Source organism: Capsella rubella, unplaced genomic scaffold (genome assembly GCF_000375325.1).
Source record: "Capsella rubella cultivar Monte Gargano unplaced genomic scaffold, Caprub1_0 scaffold_5, whole genome shotgun sequence".
NCBI lineage: Eukaryota > Viridiplantae > Streptophyta > Magnoliopsida > Brassicales > Brassicaceae > Capsella > Capsella rubella.
Genome location: NW_006238919.1, coordinates 3057143 through 3071526, shown reverse-complemented (window position 1 = coordinate 3071526; position 14384 = coordinate 3057143). Strand labels below are relative to the sequence as shown.

General features: G+C 35.8%; 3 protein-coding genes across 4 annotated transcripts; 1 reads left to right on the top strand and 2 right to left on the bottom strand.

Moving 5' to 3' along the window:
- Positions 1-480: 480 nt before the first annotated feature.
- LOC17887469 (V-type proton ATPase subunit d1) lies at positions 481-3169 on the bottom strand. The gene is made up of 10 exons (XM_006291346.2): positions 2878-3169; positions 2505-2625; positions 2165-2272; positions 1958-2060; positions 1767-1847; positions 1591-1676; positions 1421-1480; positions 1284-1332; positions 1070-1204; positions 481-874 (listed from the first exon to the last, which is right to left on the bottom strand). Exons 1-10 carry the CDS (start codon positions 3056-3058, stop codon positions 743-745), a joined length of 1056 nt encoding a protein of 351 aa, XP_006291408.1. The 5' UTR covers positions 3059-3169; the 3' UTR covers positions 481-742.
- A 1563-nt stretch (positions 3170-4732) lies between these two features.
- LOC17887297 (V-type proton ATPase subunit d1) lies at positions 4733-7368 on the top strand. 2 transcript variants are annotated; one of them, XM_023782949.1, is made up of 11 exons: positions 4733-5018; positions 5279-5399; positions 5637-5744; positions 5846-5948; positions 6057-6137; positions 6258-6343; positions 6446-6505; positions 6593-6641; positions 6732-6866; positions 6991-7127; positions 7247-7368. In XM_023782949.1, exons 1-10 carry the CDS (start codon positions 4838-4840, stop codon positions 7120-7122), a joined length of 1056 nt encoding a protein of 351 aa, XP_023638717.1. In that variant the 5' UTR covers positions 4733-4837; the 3' UTR covers positions 7123-7127; positions 7247-7368. The 2 variants fall into 2 exon arrangements, with proteins under 2 accessions (XP_023638717.1, XP_006291406.1); XM_006291344.2 differs by having other exon boundaries at positions 4734-5018; positions 6991-7368.
- A 4434-nt stretch (positions 7369-11802) lies between these two features.
- Positions 11803-14321, bottom strand: LOC17887529 (protein arginine methyltransferase NDUFAF7 homolog, mitochondrial). The gene is made up of 10 exons (XM_006290992.2): positions 14084-14321; positions 13952-14013; positions 13722-13865; positions 13538-13648; positions 13262-13454; positions 13030-13088; positions 12859-12911; positions 12552-12774; positions 12344-12452; positions 11803-12257 (listed from the first exon to the last, which is right to left on the bottom strand). Exons 1-10 carry the CDS (start codon positions 14280-14282, stop codon positions 11995-11997), a joined length of 1416 nt encoding a protein of 471 aa, XP_006291054.1. The 5' UTR covers positions 14283-14321; the 3' UTR covers positions 11803-11994.
- Between the last annotated feature and the right edge of the window lie 63 nt (positions 14322-14384).

Sequence of the window (14384 nt, the reverse complement as noted above, 5' to 3'; positions counted from 1 at the left end):
TTTGTTTAATGGAAATTTTTTAATATATATCAATTTCATTTCCTAACTTCTTAAAAATATATTAGGCTATAGAAAGAAATAAATTTGATGTTCAAATATATTCGTTCTCAATATTTTTGGTTTGGAAAAAATGTCATAAAGGGCATGAACTTAACAAAAAGTGTTAGAAATAAAACCTCAACATTGCTTCGGTTGAAATAAATGGTCAACTTTACTTAATTTTCCAATTTAATCTTGAATTTTCGTTGAGAAACTTCTTTTACTTTTATTATATTGGTATATTGATTGATGATATATCAAATTAAAAATGTAGCAATATGATATGATCCATATTGATATCGATATATAAGCAAATCCTCTGGTTTTTTAGTTTCTTATCTCTCTGTTGTATTCAGCAACACATTAGGTATGCGTTTTTATACAACAACCACAAACATATTATTTAGCTAGCACATGAAGCACTTCTCAGGCCGAAGAAAATGTTATGGCCACCAAAGTAATTCGTATCCATCATAAAACTTATTTGGTATTACAAAGAGTTGTTTACTGGTGGTAGCAATATTAAGAATCAAGCAAAGAATGTGATGGCCAAAACACAAACAAACAAATTGAAGAGATTCTTATTTTATGGAGTTTTTGATACACGCACTCTCACGTAGATCGACGACAATAAACAGTGTGTGATGTAGTAGACCGCAAGAATTGTACAGCAGCAACAACCAGATTACACATCTTACCAGAGTCAGAACATGTAGACCACACTATCGTGGATCCTGGACTTCTGGTTCTGTGCAACACATTCGGATATCCACATCAGGTTCCTGATCTCCTGCTCCCTCAATCTCATGTACGCAAAGAATACCGCATAATGGAACTGCAAATGTCACGTTTAAGCAACCACTGTTAGTATTAGAACTGAATTGAGACGCAGCTATAAGATATCTCATAATGGGATTGGACTCTACGGTCTCTCTTTTTTGGACTTCAAATGGAAAACAACAAAAACTAAAGCAGAGTTTTTATGGACTAGGGAAAGTTCTTTGATTCCTTTGGGAAGAGGGAAACAAACCTGTTGCTCAAAGGCTAAGCAAAGCCTTCTGACTTCTTCTTCATAAAATGCTTTGTCGAGCATCTGGCTCTCTCCATAAGACATCTTGGAGAATATAGCTTGATACGGAGGGTACTTCTCCATAACACCACGAACCTAATAGTGAGAGATAATGTGATTCACTGAGCCAAATTAGATGTTATATAATTGTAAATATATTATCCTTTGGATTTACCTGATCTATGTCTTCGCAGATAGCAAGCTCCTCGTGGCCATATGGATAGCTGCAGAAGCAAAAAATCAAAACCATAGTTGAGAATTTTATGCAACAATTGGATGGAATATATCGTTCAACAGTAGAAGGCTTCTTACAGGAGACCAAAGTTGGAGTACAGCTTCTTCCTGTCTTCTCTTGTAAGCTCAGTGCCAATGCTTCATTGCAAAGAAATCAATTTCAGTACGTAGATAAACAAAGAATCATAACGGTGGTAACATCAGCTTGCTTGACAAGGTCAGACATTCAGAAGGCAGTAATTACTTACCTATTGATGGTGATATTCACTGCTCTTCTGTCGGCTTCAAAGGCCAAAAGGTCAGACATAATCTCTGATGTTGCCCCACCGAGTTTCTATTTCAGATACATGAAAAAGAAGAAGGGGTTAGCACCTGAATTCTGAAATTCTGAAATTTAGAAGATAAGAGGACGATCGACTAGCACCTGACAGAACTTGTAGAAATCCTCAAGGTATGCTTTGTAGAGGGTATTCCTCATAATCTCTATGTTCATGTCATCGAGATCCTACAAATAATATGATATGCATGTGATAAGTGATAACAGAAACTAGAAAACAAATTGCACAAGATTGATTGAAAACAAAAGCTAGAATAATAAGTCCATGAGTTTTGTACCTCTGATGTTAGGCATTCAGAGAAGTATGGAGCGAGAGGAGTGTCAACAAGCACCAACCTATAGAGTTCCCGCATGTTCTGAGCAACTGCTAGTGTAGCAATACTGGAAAACATGAGAGAGCATGAGAAAAGCATAAAAGCGAAAAAGGAAGAAAAGGAGTTTGAATCAGCAGGTAAGGTGATACAAAAGAAGACGCAAAAAGTCACCTGTCAAACATGCCTAAAGGGTGACATTTCTCGAGTAACTCTTGAACATCTCTCTCGTGCAGGGTACCAGTAACAATGAGCACGACATTGTCAATCATGTGGCCATATCTACATACAAAACCAATATCTCAAATCATCAAAGGCGAGCATCTTATGTTTAATCGATCATCTACTAAACTAAATCCAAGGGGGGAAAAGGCAACAAACTAAGCCAGCATTTCAAAATGATCATAATCTTTACATTCAACATAGTCAACCAATGCTAGGACTTGAGGAAACTAACAAAATCTTAGACTAAATTATGTACACTGAGACAGAGCTACACGTCTCAACACTTTACCTGATGTACTCCAAAAAGGTAGACATTGGCTCAGTAGCTTGGCAAAGCATATGCTTGTAATCATCAACAAGCTTGAGAGTACACTTCTCCACAATTGTAGTCGTATGCAGAGGTGACGGCTCTGCATTAGAAATCAACAATTCCGATACAAGAACTATCAATTTTGCAAATTCCAAACAAAAAGACATCAATGTGTCATCGAAACATCAGATTTCACATAAAAATTCCTCCAATTCGCAGATCAATATAGGGATTATGGAGAAATTCAAATGGCCTAAAACCCAGAAACCCAAACGCAATGAAGCAAAACTCAAATTCAAATAATCAAAAATTTGTTATGTGAGACAATGAGAGGGATGATCTCATGACGAACCGTTCTGGAGATAAGAGCCGTATTTGGTAGCAGAGAGATGCATCTTGATATCATCTAGGTTCTCACACTGACATAGATTATTGTAATCAGCGGTGGTGAGAAGCCCAGCACGGTGGCCCCTGACGATCGCCTCCAAGTATCCGCCATGGATGTTGAAGGTAAGCGCCTCGAATCCGTACATCTTTCTCTCCTGATCGTAAGATATTCAGATCTCAAAGTTCGTCGCGAGAGATCTGAAGATGAAGAAGAGGAAGAAAACAAAATCGATACAGAGATCGACGCGAAGAAGAAGAAGAAGATAGCTTTGAAATTGATTGGATTTGTTTGCAAACTCGTCTTTGGCACGTTTAATTACAGTTATATCCTTTAAACCGGTCTGCTAAATCGAATGCGCTGTTACTAAACCGGAAATGTAACTCTCTCTATCTCTGACAGAGTCTCTGACGAAATTATTTGACCAATTATTTTAGGTTTTGATAAAATATATATATTCTAAAAAATTGAGACTACTATATACAAAAAAAAATTATATGATGGAATTTGATTTTCTTGTAATAAATTTTATCATACTTTTATAAAAGTTTTAAAAAAATAAAGTTAATAGGGAAATTTGCAACTTTTTGTAAATAAAATATATTTGTTCTAAATAAGAAAAATAAAATAATTGGAATATGAATTTTTAAAGGAAAAACTAGAGTGTTATATTGAAGTAATAACCATCGTTATATTATTTTTTTATATTTTATAGGTAAAAATTAAAAAATACATTGGAGATGGTTTTAACTATTACTTACATAGATAAATAAATAACAATATATATATATATATATATATATTCAAAAAAAAAATTGGAAATGGTCTTTGAAAATATATTTATAATATCAGGCAAGTTGTGTTTGTTCATGTAAATATCAGGTAAAATTTGTTTGAAAGACAAAGATGGTATTGTCTTTGTTAAGGTTTTACGAGTAAAATACACTAAAAAAAAAAAAATCCGTATAGTCAATAGATATTGAATAGAGATTATTATACTAATAAATTTTAGTCTCTTTTTTCCAAATCCATACGTTGAATAATATTTGATTTCATTCCTTCCTTAATACAATAACATCCCATAAGACACAATCCATACCAAATCTAAACCATGTTTATCAAAATATTAAACCTTCAATCCTCTCCATCGCAACTATGGACAAAGAAGATCCCTCCGAGATCTAAGATTTCACCGGTAAGATCTCTTACCGCAAATTTGGTCCTCTACAAATAAATGTAATTTTATAATTATAATTTTTAGTAATTGGACAAGAAAACATAGCAATCTCTGACGATATTTCGGCTTTCTATTCGATTAAATGTAAATATAACTATATTTTGGATAACTGTATTTTAGATATTTCGACTATCCGGTTTACAAAAAAAAAAAAATTCGACTATCTAATCGATTTTTGGTTCGATATAAGTTTCGTTTCGGTTATTGCAATTCTAAAATTTAACATCCATTCGGTTATTGCATTAGATTCGGTTGTTGCATTAAATTTGGTTCATCAGTTCGGTACTTTTGGTTCGGGTATTTTATGTAAGACTAATTAATTGAGTTATTTTGAACTTCGTTTGCCTTGGACTTTGATTGCATTTGAGTATTTGACTCTGGTTTTCAATAATTGTATGACGTATTACGAGTATTACGAGTGCGGTTCAATTTCTGGTAAACTCCGATTATTCGGTTTAGTAACTCGAATTGAATTGAATTTCACAATTTCATCAGACCGGTTAAAAGGATAGGATCGTAATTTTAAACGTGCCCAAAAACACGAGTTTGCAAACAAATCCAATCAATTCGAAGCTCTCTATCTTCTTCTACCTCTTCTCCTTCGCTTCGATTTCTCATTTCTTATTCAGATCAGATCTCCCGCGACAAATCTTTGAGATCTGAATCGTTCTACGACCAGAGGATAGAAAGATGTACGGATTCGAGGCGCTTACCTTCAACATCCATGGCGGATACTTGGAGGCGATCGTTAGGGGTCATCGTGCTGGGCTTCTCACAACCGCTGATTACAATAATCTATGTCAGTGTGAGAACCTAGACGATATCAAGATGCATCTCTCTGCTACCAAATACGGCTCTTATCTCCAGAACGGTTCGTCATGAGATCATCCCTCTCATTGTCTCACATAACGAATTTTTGATTATTTGAATTTGATTTTGCTTCATTGCGTTTGGGTTTCTGGGTTTTAGGCCATTTGAAACTCTCTAGAATCCTCAAATTTATCTGCGAAATGAAGAAATTTTGATGTGAAGGATCTGAAATCTGATGTTTAGATGACACATTGATGTCCTTTTGTTTGGAATTTGCAAAATTGATAGTTCTTGTATCTGAATTGTTAATTTCTAATGCAGAGCCGTCACCTCTGCATACGACTACAATTGTGGAGAAGTGTACTCTCAAGCTTGTTGATGATTACAAGCATATGCTTTGCCAAGCTACCGAGCCAATGTCTACCTTTTTGGAGTACATCAGGTAAAGTGTTGAGATTTGTAACTCTGTCTCAGTGTACATAACTTAGTCTAAGATTTGTTAGTTTCCTCAAAGCAGAAGCAAACATTTGTTTCACTATGTTAAAGGTAAAGATTATGATCGTTTTGAAATGCTGGCTTAGTTTGATGCCTTTTTCCCCCTTGGATTTAGTTTAGTAAATGATCTACTACACTTAAGATGCTGGCATTTGATGATTAGAGAAATTGGTTTTGTATGCAGATATGGCCACATGATTGACAATGTCGTGCTCATTGTCACTGGAACCCTGCATGAGAGAGATGTTCAGGAGTTGCTCGAGAAATGTCACCCTCTAGGCATGTTTGACAGGTGACCTTTAGCATCTTTTGTATCCCTTACCTGCTGAGTCAGGCCGCTTCTTCTTTGCTCACTCCTATGCTTTTCTCATGCTCGCTCATTTGTTTTCCCAGTATTGCTACACTAGCTGTTGCACAGAACATGCGTGAACTCTATAGGTTGGTGCTTGTGGATACTCCTCTTGCTCCATACTTTTCTGAATGCCTAACATCAGAGGTACAAAGTCATGGAATGTATTAGTTTTTGCTTTCAATCGGTCTGGTGCTGTTTGTTTCTAGTTTCTGTTATGAATTTCGTATCACATGCATATCGTATTACTTGTAGGATCTCGATGACATGAACATAGAGATTATGAGGAATACACTCTACAAAGCATACCTTGAGGACTTTTACAAGTTCTGCCAGGTGCTTAGTCGAATTCTAGATCTATGTTTTTGAAAATTCAGAATCTAGTTGTTAAACAAAATTTCAGAATCTAGCTAACCTCGGCCTCTCTTTTTGTTTGTTGTTGTTTATCGTTAATAGAAACTTGGTGGTGCAACAGCAGAGATTATGTCTGACCTTTTGGCCTTTGAGGCCGACAGAAGGGCAGTGAATATCACCATCAATAGGTAATTAATTACTGCTTCTTGCATGAAACCACAAGCTGATGTTACCATTGTTATGTTGCTTTGTTTATCTGCTCACCGAAATTAATTTTCTTTGCATTGCAGCATTGGTACTGAGCTCACAAGAGAAGACAGGAAGAAACTGTACTCTAACTTTGGTCTCCTGTAAGAAGTAGTCTACAGTCAATTGATAGTATTCCTTCTGATGGTTTTATATATTTCTCACCATTGTTTTGATCTTTGCTTCTGAAGCTATCCATATGGCCACGAGGAGCTTGCTATCTGCGAGGATATAGATCAGGTAAACCAACAAGCTAATACATTTATAATTATAGAACATTTAGTCATCTATGAATATAGCTCAATGAATCCCATTATCATTCACTGTCAGGTTCGTGGTGTAATGGAGAAGTACCCTCCTTACCAAGCTATATTCTCTAAGATGTCTTATGGAGAGAGCCAGATGCTGGACAAGGCATTTTATGAAGAAGAAGTCAGAAGGCTTTGCCTAGCCTTTGAGCAGCAGGTTTGTCTCCCTGCCCCCAAATGAACCGCAAAGAACCTGGAGCGCAATTGCATAATGTGATGCGCTATATCTCACAATTCAGGTCTAATACTAACAGTGGTTGCTTAAAACATGACATTTTCAGTTCCATTACGCTGTATTCTTTGCGTACATGAGGTTGAGGGAGCAGGAGATCAGGAACCTGATGTGGATATCCGAATGTGTTGCACAGAACCAGAAATCAAGGATCCACGACAGCGTTGTCTACATGTTTTGAGTCTGGTAAGATGTCGAAAACATCATATATAAATTGTGAAAAATCTGTCTGAAAAATTGGAGAATAAGAAAAACCTAATATTGTTGTTGTTGTTGGGTTTCTTCATCGCTCCTCTTTTTACCAGAGAAATCTGCTGTACAATCTTGCGGTTAACGTTCACTGTTTATGTCGCTTTTCATGATGAGTTTCGTGTATTTAAACCCTTCCCCCAATAAGAATTATCTCCTTTATGTTTGTTTTTGGCCATGTCCTTGCTTAGTTCTCTTATTGTCTACTAATAAGCTCTTGTAATATCATATTACCTGATGCATACGAATAACTTTTGGCGGCCTTAACCAATTTCTTCAGCTTGAATTCGTCTTTGGAGAGAAAGACTCGTGCTAAGAAAACTCTGTTTCAACAACATTATTTTAATCTCTGCTTCTGAAGAATATGCAGTGTGGTGTCAGCCCTGGGAATATTACCCGAACCAAAAATACGGAACTGAACTGTACATAGATTTTTGGGTTTCGGTTCGGTTTTGGTTAAGGGAAGAAAACCAATTGGAAGGAATTATAATATGCAATCGGTTACCGGCTTGGCTCGGTTTGGCCTAACTGATCGGTTACTCAAATTTAATTAAATTATCCGTATTATCCGAATTTAACTGAATCAAGGTAACCAAATTATCCGTATTACCCAAAAGTAAACCAAATTTATTTGAATTAACCGAGATAATTGACCCAATTTAAGTAAGCTTACCAAATATCTAAAATATTTTTGGTTCTTTTCAACCACCAAAAAAAAACCGGAAAAACCGGTACTCGATCCGAACTTAACCGTTTTGTAATTCAAGTATACTTTTAACTACGGTTCATGTTTAACGACCTTTAAGTCGCCACTAGGAATACTCAGACCACATATACCATAATTGAGATGTATACTTTGGGGCTGTTCATTTCACCGCCGCAGCCGCAGGTAGTTGCGGCTGCGGCGGACGCAGGTGATGATGTTCGTTTCGTCACCGCATGGAGCTGCGTCATAACGCAGCGGCAAACGCAGCGTCTTGCGGCGAGAATTTTGAAACGCCAATTTTAATCAGTGGTCGTAATTTGAAAGTTGCGTTCAATATGGGAATTGACCAAAATACCCTTGTTCAATGTTTTACAATTTCTCAACCTAAGAGAAGAAGAACGGTGAAGAAGAGAAGATTATTTCCAGATTCGATTTCTCTGCTCCTCTGCTCTCATCTTTGTTCTCTTGGTAAGCTATTCTGGATCTTCTTCTGTAATTTCTCCATATCTGTTTTAGCATAGATAGAGATTAGTTGATTGTGTTGTTTTGATGGATTTTGCTATAATGGATTGAGATTATTTGATTGTGTTGCTTGTGTGGCTAAAGACCTCGGATTTTATATCTGAAATATGTTCTGGAAACTAGACAGCAAGATCTTTCCATTAATATAAAGATAGTTTTCTGGTTCCATTTAGTTTGATAGAAAATTGCTTTCAAAGATTGATGATGTTATGAGTGCTCTCCTCAAGTTTGCAGCAGATACGCTTAAGCCACAAGAAGGTGAATTTACAAGAGTAAACCCTGTTTTGAAGAATGATGATCGATATTGGCCATTTTTTAAAGATTGTGTTGGAGCACTTGATGGAACTCATATCCCGGTTCGCCCGCCTAGTCGATCTGTTGAAGCATATGAAGGTAGAAAGCAAGAACTTACCATAAATGTTCTTGCTATATGTAATTTCGATATGAAGTTCATATACGCGTATGTCGGTGTACCTGGTAGAGCACATGATACAAAGGTTTTGACACATTGTGCGAGCATGAACCTGCTTTCCCACATCCGCCTAGTGGAAAGTACTATCTTGTTGACTCCGGATATCCTACTAGGAGAGGTTATCTTGGTCCACATCGCGGGATGCGATATCATCTTGGTCAATTTGCAAGAGGAGGACCGCCAGTGACTGCACGAGAGTTGTTTAACCGGAAGCATTCAGGTTTGCGATCTGTGATTGAGAGGACATTTGGCGTATGGAAAGCAAAATGAAGGATTTTGGATCGTAAGCATCCAAAATATGGTTTGACTAAGTGGATTAAGCTTGTAACAGCGACGATGGCACTACACAATTTCATACGGGATTCACATCAAGAAGATGATGATTTTTCGCATTGGCAAAGCACAGAAGAATATCCTGGTGATGAAGAAGTAGAAGGAGAAGAAGAAGGAGAAGGAGAAGGAGAAGGAGAAGGAGAGGAAGAAGACGGAGAAGAAGAAGAGGAAGAAGAAGGACATATTGCATATGAGCCGACGGGTGATCGAGCGATGGAAGCTTTGCGTACCAATATTACTAACGAATATGGTAAAGGGCGTTTACCTTACTAGATATTTTTACTATTTTTGTTTATGACTTCGTTTATTATTTAAGTTTGTGTTCTATCTTTTATGTTTATGACTTTGATTATTATTTTTAGTTAATGACTTTGTCTATCTCTTTTATTTTTGTTTTAATTTAGCTCATGATTAATCACAAAATATGTTGTTAGAATTATATATTTATCAAAAATAATTATTACTAGCTAAAAAAATATTTCTTATTGGATGTAAATATTTTTAAATTACATTTCGATATTGAATTAAATTTAAACCATTACTAGGTGAATATTTTTTTTATGGATGTAAATATATTTAAGTTACATTATGTTGATCAAAATATATTTTAATTATTACCAGCTAAATAAATGCTTCTTATGAATGTAAATATATTTAAGTCACATTTTTTTGATTCAAAATACATTTAAGTTATAATTTGTTGATTAAAAATAAAATTATACAAATTTACAAAAATTGAATGGCAAATTGCCGCAGCGTTTGTAAAACGAAAGTTAATATCAGCGGTAGCGGCAGCGGCAGCGATTACGTCAACGAAACGAACATAAATATTGAGGCAGCAGCAGCGGCGGCGGCGACAAAACGAACAACAACCTGCGGCAACGTTTGCCGCTACCGCCGGCGGTGATTAAACGAACAGGGCCATTATATGGTTTCAGACGTATGGCCTTGTTTTTGGTTATTGCAATATCAATCGGCCTAAATAGTTCAATATGAACATCAAGACATCTTACAAACGAATTGAAGAGCGTTGTATAAAACTTTGGAGTAGAAAAATAATATGATAAATTAGATATCAAATCTTATATGTTGATTTTGATTGGTTATTCATATTTTTTTAAAAGAAAAATGTGTTTTCGTATTTATAATTTTATTAAATTAAATAAATTAGTATTTGATATTTTTATCCTTATTCACTATTATTAATCTCTTCTTAAAACCCTATATTTGTAATGACATTTGAATGTAATTATATACCCTTACAAATGTTGTTTTTATAATGTACTTTCTTTTCAATAAATAGAGGATACTTACTCGAACATAACTTTGTAGTTTTGAGATTCTCTCTTAGACAAGTAAGGTATATATAATGTAAATTTCTAAAGTGAAAAATTAAGGAAGATCTGAAATTAAGGTATATAGAATGTATACCAAACCATGTAACAATTATATTATCATGCAATATATTTATCGAGCACTTGCAAGTAAATTATTCTTGTCATGTTTTCAATAAAAAAAAAATTATGATTCAATCAGGTATAAAGTATAAATCAATACTCATTCGATATAATATATTGAATACTAAATAATATAACGCAAGTTTGCTGGTTTTAGCCACTAGCTAGAAATATTCAAACCATGGTCTTTTAAAAGTTTCTCAATTTTAATGTTTTGTTTTTTTGCATAAATAAGAACACATCAACCGCACCCAACCCTGGAGCAGTCGATGCACAAACGGTGGCACTAAAGGTTGTAGGAGACAAAACCGCCTTCTATGGATGTGGGTTATATGGGAACCAAGACATTCTTTTAGACCAAGAAAGAAAACATTACTTTAAAGATTGATTCATCGATTTTGTATTCAGCCATGGGAGATCCCTTCACGAGGTAAGACAAAAGATACGATGATTCTCTAAAAGGACAACATGATGCGATAATTCTCTAAATCTGAAGCAATGGACTTTGGAGTTGTTATAATTGTTGTGTGATGAATTATCTAAGAACGGTCTAGTTCCTTATTTTTCTAATATATATTATATGATGTTAATTAATACATATGTTTTGCTTTATGTTTGCTTTATATGTTTTGTACATATGTGGTACACTTCAAAATCTCATAAACATTATTTAATAAACTCATTTTAGTTATGTAGGAAATCAAAAGAGGACTAAAAAGTCCAGATCATATAACCAACCAATTGATACATTTCGTGTCTCCTTGATGTGAAAATTTCCTTAACTATCTTGTTTTTAGAACCTTTTTCACAAAGTTTCATATTATTGACGTCATCTATATATAGCCGTTGTTTGGTTAAAGGTTGCAAATTGCAACTATAGTTTTTTTTTTTGTCTACAAATTGCAACTATAGTTAAATCCACAATTTTTTGAAATTTTTTTGAAGTACAAATAATTTTCTGTAATGTTAAACCAAAAAAATCTACAATACAAAATTACAATTGCAAAACTTCTTTGTACGTTATTTACCAAATCTCCAAAACAAATTCTAGTTATCCAATTGTTTTATATATCGACAATTACTTTTAAAAAAATGTTAAGTACAAATAGTTTTGATAATGAATCCAAAAAAAACTATTTCACTCTCGATATGGATAAGTCTCATGACTATTTCTTCCAAACATTTGTTAGAAGATAAAAGTGTTTTTTTTTTAATAGAACATTTGATTGGAACATCCTAATGATAACAAAAGCTTTTTATTTTTTATTGTGCTGAGAGAGAAAAACCAAAATTGTCTGTAAGTTTCAATCTTTCTTACTGGAACGGAGCTGGAATGCCTTGGTTTTTGTTGACAATAGCCATTGCAAGATACCTTGTCCCCATTCCAGTCGGTGTCTGTTCATCGGGTCCTTCCCAAAAGGGTGCTTCACCATCTCCAACAAGCTGCCAGTATCCTGCCCTCAACGACTCGGCTTGTTCGTCGTTACAGTTCTGTAGCAACGCATCAACTCGGAAGTTTATTCCAAGTGAACCCAAGAACTGAGACTGAGTCATAGGTCCATGGACTGAGATGTTTTCTGGAGAACATACACATTTGCTTTCGGTCAGGTAAGTTAGCTAACTCTCTACATCAAACTGACTAGCTGCTAGTATAGGAACGAACCTGAAGCTTCCTCGGCAGAGTGTTTTATTGAAGGAAAATCGACATAAGCACTTAGATCGGCAGACCCGGGATCATCCAGTATGTTGGCAAACTTGTGTTTTCTAATAGCCTGAAGACATTTTGTGATAACAAAGTCAGAAATTGATGTTTCAATTATATCTACAGATTTTGATACTAAACCTGATCAGAACATTTTAATGCTACAAACCTGAAGACTGTCTGAAATTATTGCATTCATCCCGTAATCGATTATAAGTGCTCCACCTCCATCAGAACCTATCCTCTTTGCCATTTCTCGGGTCAAGTCCATTGATTTTGGGCTGATTTCGACATGTTCCAGTTTCTCCCTTTCCTCAGGTGTAGCCCATGTGCAACGTTTCATGAGATACAAGGATGCAGGTGTAGGCTGTGGGGAGAGAACAAAGCGGAACCTGAACCAACAAGGCAATAAATATTCATGATGTTGCACATCCCCCAAATGATATCCATCCTTTGATTTGCCTAACTGTACTTACTTTGAATCTTCTCCTACATCAACCATTTTCTCACACCAGCCACGGGAAGATTTCTGCAGATATTAAGTCTACATAAGATACACATACTAAACTAATAGGAGAAGGGGACTACAGTGCAAGTTGGTTTCAATATATAAAGATGGAACTATGAACCATGACCTCCAAACTAACCTGAAATTGATGAACTGGAAGAGCATCATAGAACTCATGAGCAATGATTATTGTTGGTACTGCCACAGAAGCAAAAGAGAGACCATGAGAAAACTGAAAATCTGTCATTGTTTCGAATGCTTAAAGACATATATTGTATGTCTACTTTGTATATATTCAAGACCACAACCTCATTGATAATCACGATTAGCAAGTCTTAAATTCCAACAAAAATTTAACAAAAGTTGCATACCTCCTGATGGTACCTCTTCAAGAGTAGCATGCCAGTGCACGGGTGTCCCAGCTAGTGAACTTATAGCTTTCTTCTCCGAACTACTCTCATCTGTACATTTCAGATTCTGGTGCTGAAGCTTCTGCAACGCTGGACTACATTCCACCAAATGTATATGCAATGAATCCGTGAAATTCTTAAACTTTGATGTACCCTAAAACTCAAAGGCTCCAGTAATCAGCAATGAAATAAACAACAACTCTCAAAGGATACAATACAAAAAGCATAAACACATACACGAAGAAGATCCGCCATAAGTGTTCCTCGACCTGGACCTAGCTCAACAACATTAACCCTCTCTGGTCTTCCCATTTGCTCCCAAAGACACACAGTCCATACACCAATCATCTAAGATCACAAATCTAATCTCAAGCTCGAACATAGAACCAAAACATAATAACAAATGCTAAGTTTAAATCACCTCGCCGAACATTTGACTAACTTCAGGAGAAGTAATGAAATCACCTTGAGCTCCAAACACATCACGATTCATATAGAAACCTGCTTTAGGATTAGTCAAAACCTCTTCCATATACTCAGCTACTGAGATTGGACCACCACGAAACTACAATACATAAAATCAAATCCATCAAAACTCTTCAGATTCTATGTAAGATCATTCAAAAACTGTGTTGAGAAATCTGAAGTTACCTTGATAATACTCTTGAGATGCTTAACGAGCTCAGAATCAGGTGTGGATTCATGAGAATGATCTGAAATTTTCCAAAGATTAAACCTCAAATTGAGAACAATATAGAATTTGTGCGAGAGTGAAGTAAGTACCGGGGGGATTATAGAGAGCAGAACGGTCGACGGAGATTGTTGTCCCGGGTTGTTCGACGGTGCTGTTCTCTGATGACGGTGGCTCCGGCGAAGAGGATAATGAGGAGAACGGTGAAATAGTGGATTTCGAGAAGAGAGGAGGAACACCGGAAGTGAGAAGACGGCGAGAGGAGGTTTGCGTCAATAGTTTTCTCAGCATCTTCGCGATTTCGAAATCTGTAAACTCCGACGACGAGGAAGAGAGAAGTCGGAAACTTGGGAGTGTAAAGAAGCTCAGAGGTTTTATTATTATTAATTTTAA